General features: G+C 62.9%; 1 protein-coding gene across 1 annotated transcript in view; it reads right to left on the reverse strand.

The window, feature by feature from the left end:
* TTLL10 (tubulin tyrosine ligase like 10) overlaps positions 1-12,249 on the reverse strand; it is a 23,435-nt gene extending 11,186 nt beyond the window's left edge. The window contains exons 1-5 of the mRNA XM_019658613.1: positions 11,990-12,249; positions 2,904-2,969; positions 936-1,357; positions 247-327; positions 33-171 (exon numbers count right to left, since the gene is read on the reverse strand). Of these exons, the coding sequence (XP_019514158.1) occupies positions 33-171; positions 247-327; positions 936-972 (257 nt within the window). The 5' untranslated portion in view covers positions 973-1,357; positions 2,904-2,969; positions 11,990-12,249. The remainder of the gene's footprint in view (positions 1-32; positions 172-246; positions 328-935; positions 1,358-2,903; positions 2,970-11,989) is intronic.
* Positions 12,250-13,600: the final 1,351 nt, after the last annotated feature.

Raw genomic sequence — 13,600 nt, forward strand, 5'->3', positions numbered from 1 at the left:
GGGGGCTGGGCCGGGCCTCAGGCCCCACTCACAATGAGGCGCCGTTGGTGCCTCCGATGTAGAAGAAGGGGCCGCCCCCCGTGCTGGGCGCCTGCTTCTCCCCCCTGAGCAGGTGCCTGTCCAGAAGGGCGGCCCGGGGCCTGGCAGCCACAGCATTGTCGTCCGGGGGTTCTGCGGGCGGGGAGGCGGTCAGAGGCTGTGTGGCCAGAGGATTTGCCACCCCTCGCAGCCTCTGCCCGAGCCCACCTGCATCTTGGTCCTGCTGGCTTAACGGACACAGGAGCCCCTCTGCTCTGCTGCTCCCCATCGATCTCTCATGGGCCAAGCCTGTGAACAGGGTGGGGTCTGAGGGGTGGCTGAGGCAGTGCCCACTCAGAATCTGGCCACAGCCCAGTCCCAGAGGGCCCCAGACCTGTCGACCATGTCCCACCCATTTCTGGCAGCCCCCGGGCAGTTCCCTCAGCCCCTCTCGGCACGTCATCCCAGGCTCAGGCCTGACCAGGGGGCCTGGGCCCGTCACGCCTCCTAGGAGATAGGGGACAGTTGCCAGCATCCAGCACCAGCCTCGGAGTGGGCAGGATCAGAGCTCCATGCAGGGGAGGGGCCAGAGTGTGAGGCTGGCTCTGGGGGCAGACATGGTGCAGGCACGTGCCCAGGAAGGTGGGGATCACAATGTCCATAATGACATCATGGGTGACCCATGTCAGGCAGGAGCTGGGTGGTGGGGCAGGCAGGGTGCCGGACAAACTGAGGACAGTGGCAGTGTCCCCTCCCAGTGCCTTTTCACGCCCCTGTCCTTTGCCCAGCTGCCCCTCTCCCAGGCTTGGCTATGAGTATCCCCCTGCCCTCCGTGAGAACACCTTCACTGGGATGGGGTGCTTGTCCCCGGGGAAGCCCTGGCCTAAAGGGTGGAGTGCGTCCCGCGCTGCAGTCACCTGGCATCCGGGGGCGGGTCCGCCGGAACCCTGCCATTCTTGACCGCTTGCCTCTCTTGGTGCGGACCTGGGTCCTAGTAGGCAGTCCCCGGCGGTGGATGAAGTGGGTGTGGCTTTGGCCCCTGGGCTTGGGAGCATCAGATGCTGTCCCTATGGGTCTACAGGACCTTTGGACAGCCCGTGGTCCTAGCCCTTGGACCCGGAGCACAGTCAGGCCCACTCTGCCAGGGAAACGGAGCCTCCTGGGGTCTTGGACAAGGATTTCCACTGGTGGCAGGCTCCTGTCTCCCTTGTGATCGTAGGGCCCAGTGTCTCTCCTGGGTGGGGGCAAGGCCGTCTCTGCATCCTGCCTGTCCCAGGCGAAGCCTCCCCTGTAGGGACTGTCTGCCTGGCGTCGCTGTGCTCCGTGGCCGAGGTGCCAGCTGTAAGGAGGGCTACCATGAGGCCTTCGGGTCGGGAGAGCCCTGTGTCTGAGGGGCCGGCAGTGAGGTACCACAGGTTCTCTTGGCTGCCCGGCCCTGCCCCAGGTGGCTGCCCTGTTTGAGCCCTTCTTCCCCTGTGGCCAACTCAGGAGCATTTCGGGAGAGTTTTCGCCATCCCTTGGGTTTGGGGCTGCTTGGAAGGTGAGGATCAAAGGATTGAAAAGCACAAGCAATGGAGAGGGAAGCACACAGGGCGCTTACAGGACAGAGGAGGTGTCATTCTCCAAAGAGGACAGTCACTGCAAACCAACCAGCTGGTCACCAGAGAATGAGCGAGTGAGTCCTTAGTCCCCATTCAGGACAGAAGAGGAAGATCTGGGAGCAAGCTTGTGGCCGAGCCACACCCCCTCCAGCCCTGCTCCAGCCAGAACCAGAGGGCTCCTTGGAGGAGGCTGAGTGTTTGGGCTGCACCTGCGGAAGGCCTGTGCGTGCACAAGCCACCCTCCACATGCCCGGGAGACCCCAGCCCCTCCGCATGCGGTTCCTAACACCTGGCAGCAGGTCCAAGGAGTCCTGCTGAGGCTAGGGGAACCCCCAAGACACTGATATTCAGTACCCTCTCATAGCGCTGTCAGCAGGCATCTGAGGGAGGCCCCCCAGGTATGAAGGAGAGGCCGACACAGATACTCAAAGACACAGATACACAGGTATATACACAGACGGTCACAAACACGCAGACGCACACACAGACGTGGTCATACACACGCACGGAGAACAAGGAGGGGGGACATCAGGGCGGCACAGAAGCCAAAGGAAACACCCCTGGAGCACACTGGGGTGGGGGTAGGACACGCCTCGCCCCTGGAGGGCCGGGCGCCCTGCTCATGGCTTGTGGAAATGAGAAATGCAACATACAGGTCAGCAGTTCAAGGCCAGGAAATGGCCCAGAAAAGAACACAAAGATGGGAGCAGGAGGGAGGTGCAGTTAACGTGGCATCCAGGGGACCCGCTGCTGGAACAGTGGTGGGGACCCTCAGGGACTCCTAATGCCCCACCTGTGAGGTGGGCGCAGCAGGTTAGGCCTGCGGCAGGCTAACAGTGACGATGGAGAGGACACACAGCCCCTGGCAGAAGAACAAACAGGTGCAGAGCCAGGCCAGGGGCCCTAGGCCGGCTGGGCAGGGCGTTATCTGCAGTTACAACACAGGCTCGGTGGCGAGCAGGGGGTGAGCTTGTCCTCCACAGCCTGGTCCACGGGCAACCTCGGTCACAGAGGTGTGGTGTCCTGTGGCTGGCAGGAGCTTAAGGGTGGGACGCGTGCACCAGGTGTCGCCGGGGTCTGGACGCCCTTCACGCTTCGCCTGGTGAGCATTTTTCAGAGCCTCTGAAGGACATTGTTCCAAATGCAGGTGGGCGTGGGTGAGACCCGGTGTGCGAGCGTGCTGGCCGTGGAGGATGGACACCGGACAGCGCATCCGGACAATGCTGGGAGGGCTTAAGTGTAAACTCAACTTCATAATAAACTTTGAAATAATAAACTTTTTACCTGGTCAGGTAAACCGACCGGCAGGAAGCAGGACCCCGGTGAGACGCATGAAAAGCCCTCGTGAACCTGAAGAAAACGTCCAAGAGAACGAGAAGTCATCAGTGTTCTGCCGCGCACCTTCCCCCGAAATCCATGTTTGGCAGCATGGGGTGCCACGGAGGTGCTGACATTGTTCGACGGGCTGGCACGTCCTGGCCAGGGGTGGACTGTCTGCAGGGACGTGGGTCCCCACACATGTCAAGAGGCCCTTCCAGGGATCGGTTCTGGGAGGCAGACCTGGTCCTGGGCAAAGGAGCTCGCCCTGGGCGGCTGCCACCCCCAGGAGCCACACCTTTCTTGGCCAGGCCTGGGGGGTTCGTGCCCCTCCCACCGTGGTCCTGGGGGCACGGGCCCTCCCCCTGCCTTCCTCTCCCTCGTCTCCTTTCTGTTCCTGGGCTGGGTCCCAAGCTGACCCACAGGGTCCCTGGTGGCCGGGTGGGGGCACAGGACAGCAGGCCCACCCTCATGCCCAGCTAGGACCCCACTACTGGCCCACCTGCACTTCTCTTGCCCTACAAGTTGGTGTGAGCCCTCTGCCCTGGAAACAACAGTGGTGACTTGGCAACTGTCTCCCAGCAACCACTTCCCAACAACCTGGACCCAGTGGCCCAGAGGCCAGCAGATGAGTGGGGGGGCGGAGGCCAGGTGTGGGGGAGTTGGGCCCTCCATTCTCTCCAGGATCATCCCTGAGCCTCTCAAGACCCCCAAATCCATGCCCAGACCCAGACCTGAGCTCATGATGTTCTTTGTGTTCGCTTTGCTTCAGCGCTACCTTTCAGCTCCTTCACCACAGTGTCAGCACAAGGGGCCCCCACAAAACAGTGGGGCTCCCCCAAGGGTGGGGGTGCTCACGCCCAGGGTTGTGCCTCTGCTGTCCGAGGCCCCTCCAGAGCCTCTGTGGGTCATAAGGGTGTCTATTTTGAGTGCCTTTACTTGCTTCTTGTAGGGCTGGATGGGGACCCCAAAACGTGTGCTCACACCCTAAGCCCCAGAACCTGCAGATGTGACCTCACTTGGGAAAAGGGTCTTTGCAGATGTGATTAAGTTAAGGATCTTGAGATGGGGTCCTCCTGGGTTATCTGGGGGCCCTAAGTCCAGTGACGAGTGTCTTCATAAGAGGGAGGCAGAGGAACAGAGCAGACACAGGGCGGAAGCCACGTGAAGAGAGGGCAGAAGATGGAGGGACGTGGCTACCAGCCCAGGGACGCCCAGAGCCCCCAAGGCTGGGACAGGCAGGAAGGACCCTCCCCCAGGGCCCCCGGAGGGGGCGCCCCCCACCCCAGCTTCGTTTCTGACTCTGCCTCCTGAGCTGTGAGCACACATTTCTGCTGTTGCAAGCCACCCAGGCTGGGGGCGTTTGCTTGGTGGCCCAAGAGGGACACATGCACCCCTTAAACCCCTTCTCACTTTTGAGGGTCCCACATGGAATCCTCACTACATGGAAGCCTCCCTGACCCCACACAGAGGCCGCTGCACCCCAAGCTCCATGCCTGCCTGTACCTGGTGCTAGGGGCCTTCAGGGGTCAGTCCTGCTGGACTGTGGTCTGAGGCCCCCTCTGCCCTGTGGTAGCCGTAGGTCAGCCTGGGGGTTGCGGAGGGGTGGAGGACTCTGGCCAAGCCGTTGACTGAGTGGCTGGGATATCCTGACCTTAGGAGCTGGTGGCCCTCCAGCCTAGAGCTTCTCAGAGCAACAGCGGGGATCCTTGTGGCCCCTGGTCACCTGCAGGCCACTCCTCTTCCCCTTGGCCTGAGCACAGACCCTCAGACTGCCATGGCTGTCCTCCCTTGCGACCTTGTGCCCCCTCCCACATCACTCCTTGCGGCCCAGGCCCTTTGGAGGCTCCGGGGCCAGCCCAGAACCAGATGTCTTCATGGTCCCCCCTTAGTCACCTGCTCAGAAAACTTCCTGGGGCGTCCTCACCCCGCCCCTGCTGGCTCCTTTCAGGTTCTGGGGAGTCGGCCCCCTGCTTGCAGTGACACCGAGCTCAAACTTGAAAACTCTGCCTCATAACCCGAAAAACTGGACTGCACAGTGCCGCCCAGCCACAGCCTTTCATCACTACGCATGTGGGCTGGGCGGCCGTGTCCACGCTCGCAGATGCCGCCGCGGGGCAGCTGGGCAGCTGGGGATCTCCTGGCTGTGGGTGTGCTTGGCCCATGTGTGCTAGAAGCAGGGGCCCCCCTCTGAGCTGGGAGAGGCCCAGCGCCCCTCCTGCAGCAGTGGTCTCCCAGGCAGGTCAGGCTCCGGCTCCCTGGGGAGCTGGCACCTTTGCTGGGGTGGGGCCAAGCCTCCTGGACGCTGGACCAAGAAGCCCTCCTCGCTGGTCCCAGGCGGCCTCTGGCCTCTGGCCTCTCTGCTTGGCTCCTGCAAGTGTCTGCATGGCCCCCCACTTAGTCACCTGCTCAGACAGGCCTTCCCAGGGTGCCTCCCCCTGCCCCTTCTTCTTGCTGCTCTAGAACTGCGCTGTGCAGTGTGTTCAGGAAAGACTCACGGAGGGAGGGAGACAGAGGGTAGGAAGGCGGGAGAAGCTTCTGCACCCCAACTCCAGCCGCATAGCCCTTGGGCTAATGCAGAGTCTGAAGCTCTGACCTTTGCAAAGCTGTGGGTCAGGACCCTGGGAACTGCTCAGAACTCTCAGGGGAAGGAAGGGGCTCTAGGGGGGGCAGCCATGAGGCTGGGGGTGGGGTCAGCATTAGAAGTTTGGTTCTGGGGACAGCCTTAGACAGAGGACACGGCGGTGAGCCTGCCTTGAGGACAGCAGAATAGAGCAGGGCGGTTGACAGGCCAAAGTATGGGGTGGGGTGAGGGGTGACCGGGCTGCATGGCACCTGGACAGCACCCCCTTCCCGACTGCCCAAGACCCGGTGGGGCCCCTGAGCTGAGACCCATGGAGGGAAGGAGAGGTGGCTGCACCCCTGCCCATCTCACCCCTCCCTTCCCCAAGCTTTTTGCTCTAGTCTGAGGGTGGGCAGGGGACAGCCTGGGGGTCTTCGGGGGCACTGCTAACCACAGGTGCTCTTCCCCACCCTGGGTTGGGGGTTTGAGGGCCTGGGCTTGCTACTATCTTCTCCTCCTGAAGACCCCCTGCCTGGTACAGGTGTGTGTGTGGGGTGAAGGATGAGGTCACCTCTCTGGAGAGGGCTGGGGGGGTGCTGACTGCACCCCCATCTCTCCTGGCCCAGTGGCAGAGCCAGCAGCATTGTGGCTGCACTGTCTGCTGGCAGACCCTAAGTGCGGGGCCCTCGGGGCTGCTCTGGGGGTGGGCTGTGCCCTGGCAGCCCCACCACCTGTGCACTTGAGATGAACAGAAGCCAGCTGCCTCGAGCCTCACACCTTTATTACATCAACAATCCATTATGGCTGCGAGAGAGAACGCACCACGGGGTCAAAGGGCTCCACCAGCCGGGGTCTTGGGAGCTGGGGATGTCCCAGTGTGGCCTGAGCCCTGGGGGGACACGAGGCATGCAGCACCTGGCTCAGGGCCACTGCTGGGCCCGATGGGCTGCGGGTCTCACCCCCACCTGGTGTCCGGCGAGGGGTCCCTCCGACGGCGACCAGGCCGTGGATGGACGGCATTACCAGACAGTATTAGACAGAAGGACCCAGGTCTAACCGTGTCTGGTAAGACGCCCATCACAGGCTGCGATACAGGTGGCCTCGAGTCTGGTGGCCCTTCCAGGAGGGCCTGGGGTGGCTTCTCCCACACCTGTCCTGCTGCGCCCCAATGGAGTGGGGGGGTTCAGCTGGGCGGCAAGCCCCCTGGCCCTCCTGAGTCTGCAGAGCGGCCCCCAGGGCCCCGTGGCCTGATGTCTGCCGGAGCCTCTCAGGACCCACCTGGCCTCAGACCCGATCCCAGCATGCAGTCCCCCAGGTGCATGTGTTTGTGGGTGCAGCTGGGGCGTCTGGCTCCCTTGCACTTGACCCTGAGTCAGTGCTCAGTTAATAAGTAACAGTGGGGCCAGAAGCAGACCCTCCTCCCCCAGAGTCTGCTGGGGCCCCGTGCAGGTCGGGCTCCCAGGGCCTAGAAGGCCGCCCCTGTCCTGTCGACCAGGCAGGTCTGGGGGCCGGAGTCCTGGCTTCAGATCAAAAACATAAAACCAAGGGCCATCCTGGCCTTGGAATTTCAGACAATGTTCCCATTCTCGCCTGTGATGGTGGCGCTTGCAGGGGGGAGATGTCCTTGTCGGGGAAACAGCACAGAACGTCCACTGCAGGTCATAGCAGGGGCACCTGGACACACCTGTGTCCTTCCTGCGTCCCCCACGGATAGAGGGAGCATGCCCCCCTTTCAAAGTAAGAGCCCTGGTGTAGGAGAGGCCCGTGCCCACTGCGGACCTCTCAGGGCAAGGCCAGCTCCCAACGGTGCCTGCTGCTGGGGCGCCTTAGGACCGCCGCAGTGACATCTGTCCCTGCGTACTGGACGGGAAGGGCTGGGAAGGGACGGTGGGGCAGCCTGCCACCAGCTCTGTGCCAGGCACAAGGTGTGTTTCCCTGTGTGGCCTGCCGTCCGATTCTGGGGAAAGCCGCAAAGCTGGGCAGGCTGGGGGCGTGCTGGGGGCAAGCTTCAGTGCAGCAGGAAGATGGCAGGGTGTGCCCAACGCAGGCCGAGGTCCCTTGGTGGGCTGGGCTGAGACAGGCCATCTGCCTGCCCGCCGGCCAGCCCAGCTCTGGAGTCTGGGTCTCAGGATGGTGAGACCTCGGGCCGCTTCCTAGCAGTGGGCGGTGGGTCATCTTTGAACATCGTTACCAGACAGTGTTAGAGTCAAGCCGAGAAATCCAGCACTGTCCGGTAAGATGCCCACAGAGGCCCAGGAGCACCTCGGCCCGAGGACGCAGGGTGGACACGTGGCACCCCCCCCGGGCAGGAGGCGGGAGGCCTGCGTGCTCCTTCCTGCTTTCTCCAGAGCAAGGACGTGGGGTCTGGACCTGGCCTGCCACCCCCGGGCCCACTGGCAGGTCCAGGCCAAACGGAATACCCCCTCAGAGCCTTTGCTGCGGTTCTGCCCGCCCACACAGCCAGGTGTGGTGCAGTACCTGTTCAGGCCCCATGGGTAGGGACAGGGCCTGAGTGTCCCAATCCCCGGTCACTGTCGGGGGGCGCTCGGTGCAGCTGCAGGTATCCTTTCATTTGGGGTGGGGGCTGGAGGAGGGGCTGCCCAAGGCTAACTTTCTGCCCCTTATCCCCACCCAGAAGCCACCGGGCAGGACAGAGTGGGAACCTGCGTGGGGCCTGCGTGGGGAGCTCAGGCGGGGGCGGGGGGTGGGAGGGGCGGCCCCATCGCTGCGTGCAGGGCCCCGCCGTCATCATTACCAGGCAGTATTAGAGACCAGACACCATCCAATGCTGCCCAGTAAGATGGCGATGGCCGCCCCGAAGTGGGTCTGGGGGCCGCCCGGGCTCGATGTGGGGCAGACACATGCTCTTAGGACACTGAGATGAGGAGGAATCTGGGAGAGGCAGGGGCTTAAGAGAGGGCCCCGCGTGCCCGAGGCCGCAGCTCCAGGCAGGCCCCATCTGTGGGGGCTCAGCCTGGAGAAGGCTGGGCTGCTGCACCCGGACGTCCCTGTTGGCCCAAACCACAGGGTGACCGTCCTGCCCAGCGGGGCCACCAGCTCTGTGCATGGGGTGGGCACCTGAAGGGGGCCAGGGTGTCCTGCCCACAGGAGGATGGCAACCCCACGGGGCAGTGGCAGAACAGGACCTTCCCTCTGGGCAGTCCCAGGGACAGGCATGGACATCAGGCCCAGCCCTCTCGGGGTCCCGGTGACTGTGTGTCTGAAGCTGGTGGGGCTGCTGTGGCTGGACGGTGGGCCTCTACCTCCTGACACGGCCCCAGCGGCTCTGCAAGCCAGCCCCTCGTGCCCTCATCAAGGAAGAGGAAGGGAATCAGGGTGAGGACAGAGCAAGATGGCACCTGGGGGCTCCCTCTCCCACCCCACCGAACAGGGCAGGTGTCCCCAGGGCCCAGGGTCCCCCACCCCTCACTGTGCTGCCTCACCAGCTAGGTCACAGATGGGGCTGTCTGCCTGCCCCTCTGCTCCGGGGCCCTGGGGTTCTGGCCACCGCTGGCCACGAGGTCCAAGGACGAGGTGGCGCTGGGCCTGCAGGAGGGGTGAGAGGGGTAGCCCTGCCCAGCCTGTGCCTGGTGGTCACTGTGGCTTGTGTGCCCACTGGTCTGGGGTCCAACCCCAGAGCAGATGGGACAGCAGCCCCCAAACATAGAATGCAGAATAACAATGCCTAGGTGCCTGCCAGGGACAAGCCAGTCTTCGGAAGCGCCTCCCAGGACAGGGGTGTTCAGAGTGTGGGGGTCGAGGAAGTGGGGGCCCATTCCTGGGGTCCCTGCATGGAGATGAGACCCTGGCACCCTGGCACGTGGAGAAACTGAGGGGTCCCGTTCTCCCTCCTGTCCCTTGTCTGTCCCTTGCACAGGTGGCACCTGAGCCTGGAGAGCCGGCCAGAGCAGCTCCTCAAGTTTTCCAGCACCTTCCACCCACAGAGGCTGCAGGGGGTAGGGGGTGGGCCTGTACTGATTCCCCCAGGCTGCCGGGCTGACCACAACAAAGGCTATGTCCACTCCACCCCCCGCCTCAGCCAGGTCCACCCGGTTCTCCAGCTCCGTCCTCAGGAACAGCAGACATTTCTCAGAGGACCTGACCCTAGTGTAGGCCCCATGCTGGGGGACAGGTGGGATGTGCAGGCTCCTGCCCTGGGCCCCATCCCCGCCCCTGGCCCCTCCTGGCTTAACACTTGGCCCTTCAAGTTCTGTCCCACGACCCCGTAAAATCAGTGTGCTGCAGGAATGCAGTGCCCTTTTTTCTGAGTTAAGTGAAACCATTTAGGCTTTCAGAGCTGAGTTAAATTTCAGCTTCACTTCCAGCTGCCAGGCCACAGGGGGAAGGCAGTGGGGGCTAAGTGAGGGGATGCGGGCGGGTGCCCAGAGTCCCTCCCTTGTAGCCAGGCCACCGAGCACAGCCCGGCCTTCAGAGCTGGAGCCTGGTGTCCTCTGTGCCCTTGGCCACTCAGGGCCAGCCTTAATCTGGGAGCATCGAGGGCCCAAGACCCCACAGGCCCACAGCATGCCTGGCAGCGAGCCAGATGAACCGGCACCCCCGCTGTCGGCTGCCCACCACTCATCAGCTAGTGGGCACCTAGGAGGGAGAGAGGATGCCCGACAGGCAGACAGACACATGGACAGGCCCGGGCGGGCAGGCAGCAGGGTGCTCTCTTCTAAGTTCCAGGACAGAACCCCAGTCTCTTCCTGAACTCAGAACCTGTGAGCCCACAAGGAAAGGCCGATGCCTGGCCTGGGCCTCAGTGCAGCTCAGCGGGTGGGTCAAGGGCCCGGCCCGCTGTGCCAGGCGAGACTCTGAGCAGCTGAAATGAAAAGTGAAAATGAACGTGGCCTGTGTCCGCCGCCTGCCGTGGTGCCGAGTGTTGGTGTGGTTAATCATCGCCACGGTGACCAGGCTAAGCGGACAAACACCTCACTGGGAGGGCACCACCGGCCAGCGGGTGGGGAACCCGATCCCAGCGTGAAAAAGTCGCTCACTGGTTAACCTGCCTGACGGGCCTTAATCAATGGTGAGGCCCACAGAGAACAAAGCGCTGAAACCCAACCCCTGTGCGGGAGAGGTCTTCACGCCGGCGGTGTTCAGCTCTGCCGGCTCGCCGCCATTTGCCCCACACAGTGCATCGCTTCTCGGGCCTCCTGGGGGCGCACCCCATGCTGCCCACACCAGAGAACAGACCGGGCCCTCAGGGGCGGGTGGCCTCTTGCCTTCTCTTAAATTCACCAAAAGCATTCCTACAAACTGCCTTTGCAAATAAGATATTTGCAAATGACCAAGATGTCTGAAATGGACCACAGGCTGCGTCCATATTTATGGTTGCTTTGCATTTTCATAAATGCAAAACATATTTTGCCTAATTCAACGTGCTGCCAATCGCTCTAACTTGTAAGCACTTCACCTGGGTTACTAGAAAAAAGCAAAACAAAACAAAGCCGACCTATTTTTCCCAATGCTCAGCCTTAAAAGGGCTAAAATGCTCCCACTGGATTAATTAAAACATCATATACTTAAAAGTTTTGTTCAAGAGCAATGGACTCTATATCATGCTTCGATGATCAGCCTTATGCCCCGTGATGTCATCCTCTCCTAAACTGTGACCGTCCTAACTAATAAAGCCAGTGATTTGGGCTGTGAAAGCAGCTCGCGGGGCCGCACGGCAGGCTTTACCGGAACGAGCTGTTTAGGTGGCTGCAGTGCCATTTTGCATTTAAGTCAAGAATCTTTAGAACAGACTTTGGTCTTGGCCCTGAGTAACCGTGTCGGCCAGGGGCCAGCCCGCTCCTTCTCCAAGTTGGTTCCGGCTTTGCGAGGAGCAGCCGCAGTCCAGGCCAGACCGGCTCTGCCTACGCTCCGACCCACCCAGTGTGGCTACCCCAAAACCAAGCCCTCCCCATGGGCAAAACCCGGAAGCCCGGCGCCAGAGCAGGGCGCCCCAAGTCCTCCCACCCAGCTCTGAGGGAACACGGAACTTCCAAAGCCCACACCAGTGGGAAGGAGCTTTCCAGAAGGTCCTGTTTCCAGGCAAAAGGTGGGAGCCTCACGGTCATGGGCCCAAGCTGCCCTCTAGGTGGGGCGAGACCCCCATTGCCCGGTGCCCCCGCCCACCTGGCTTGTAGACCCTGAGCAGCCCGGCCCAAGATGGCTCCACACCCGACACCTAGCAGCCCAGCCCGAGGCCCCACCTTCTCAGAGAAGAAGGACCACCCTTCCTCAAGTCCTGACCCCGAGCCGGGCACATCGCCTGGTCACCTGTCCTCTCCGGGTCCCCCCCCGGAGACTCTCCTGCAGAGCGGCCTCCCCAGGCTCTCTGCCTCTTCTTACCTGCCCCAACAGGTTTAGCACCTGGAGGAGGGGGCGGGAGACCGCTCCCTGCCCCCAGCCCAGCGTGTCCAGCAGCGTCCCTGCACCCAGGAACCACCAGGCCTCAGCACGGCGGGCCTGGGGAAGCTTTGACACCAGTTGCCCCAAATACCTGTCAGCCCGTGGTCCACAGCCCAGGACCCAGGTCTGGCTTCGGCCCAACCTGCCCCAACCGCAGTCCGGCCTCGTAGCAACAGGACTGGGGGCTACCGCCCCCTGGAGACGACCAGTTCCCTGCCTCCCCCAGCTGAGGCTCTGCACACAGGAGAAGCTGGATTCCACACTTGCGGGTGGCAGTTCGCCTGGTCTCTGGCAAGTTTGGAGAGCGACTGGGAACAATGGAGTCGGCGGCCTGCCCTTCTGCAGCGAAGGGCAGGGCAGGGCAGGCAGGGGAGAGACAGCATGGCCCCGAGCTCGCCTTACATGTAGGGCCTCACCCCGCCCCGTGCAGGTGCCTGCTCACGCCGACCAATCTCCGCTCCTGGCCACCGACAGGTGTGTCCCCCGGGCTCCCATAGGCCGGAGGGAGGCAGTTACATGACGCAGCAGGGCGGGCGGGCAGCAGGCCCCGCACACATTCCTGCCCCGCCTCGCCTGCCCGCGGCCCAGGTTGAACAAAAACCAGGCCAGAGAGCTTCTGCCATGGGGCTTGCAAGCCAGCGGGGGAGGGCCAGGGTGTCTATTCCTGTTCAGGCCCCTGGATGGGAAGGGGGCAGCGTTGGGTCACACCCTGTACCCTCTGCTTGCCTGGGGGCAGCCCCACAAAGGCCCCTGCCCCTTGGGCCTGCAGCCTCTTTGACAAGGGGCAGAAGCTGTGCCTCCCCTTACCCCAGGCCCCAGCCCCCAGGTGTGGCCGCAGTCGGGGGCAGGTGGGGGGGTCTGCTCTGCCTGGACCCTTGGAACCCTAGTCTCGGGGGCCCCCAACTGGCCTGTCTCACACGGACCCACACATGGGGGTAGAAGGGTGGGGGGGAGCGCGGCTGCTGGGAGGGGTCTGCCCTGGTGGCTAAGGCTGTGACAGCTCCTAAAACACCCCGATTTTGAGACCCCTGGACTAGGGGTTCAAGGTTTTCTGTTGGGGTTTGGAAGGACCTGGAGCCTGTGGCTGCAGGGAGGGAAGGGACAGTATGGGGAAGTGACCCTTCTCACTCCAGGTCCTTCCCTGCAGAAGGGCCCGTAATGAAACAACAGGCAGCCCAGTAATTAGCCCGGCCAGCAGGGCGGTCCCAGAGGGCCCAACTATTTCCATAACGAGCTCCGAGCTCCGGCAGCTGTGCTGGAAACTCATAATGACAAGGGGCCTGTCCCCCGCTGCCAGCCGCTCTGCTCACTAGCCCCTGGAGCAGGGCTTTGTGTGGCCTCGTCTTTCTGTTCAGGGCCCGGTCTTCAGACCCAAAGCCTACCCTCCAGGGACAGACCTGGTCAAAGGGGTGAGGTGCCACCGCGAAGGCTAGGCTCCGAGGGCTGCACAGCTCTAGGGGGCTGCCCCCCGGTGGGCCTCAGTACCCACAGCACTGGGGGAGCCAGAGGAGGGCACGGACCCCATGGGCCCAGATGACTAGAGTCACAGTGAGGGATCCTAAAACCTCCCATTGGCCCTTCACAGCGGGTTTCTGGGTCCACTGCCCGCTGGACATCCCCAAGCTGGTCCCCTCCTCAGCCAAGCTCATCCTGGCCTCATGCCCGAAGGGTTGTGCTGGGGGTGGAGGGTGCCTCGGCCAGA

The sequence above is a fragment of the Hipposideros armiger genome, unplaced genomic scaffold (assembly GCF_001890085.2).
Source record: "Hipposideros armiger isolate ML-2016 unplaced genomic scaffold, ASM189008v1 scaffold_284, whole genome shotgun sequence".
Taxonomy (NCBI): Eukaryota; Metazoa; Chordata; class Mammalia; order Chiroptera; family Hipposideridae; genus Hipposideros; species Hipposideros armiger.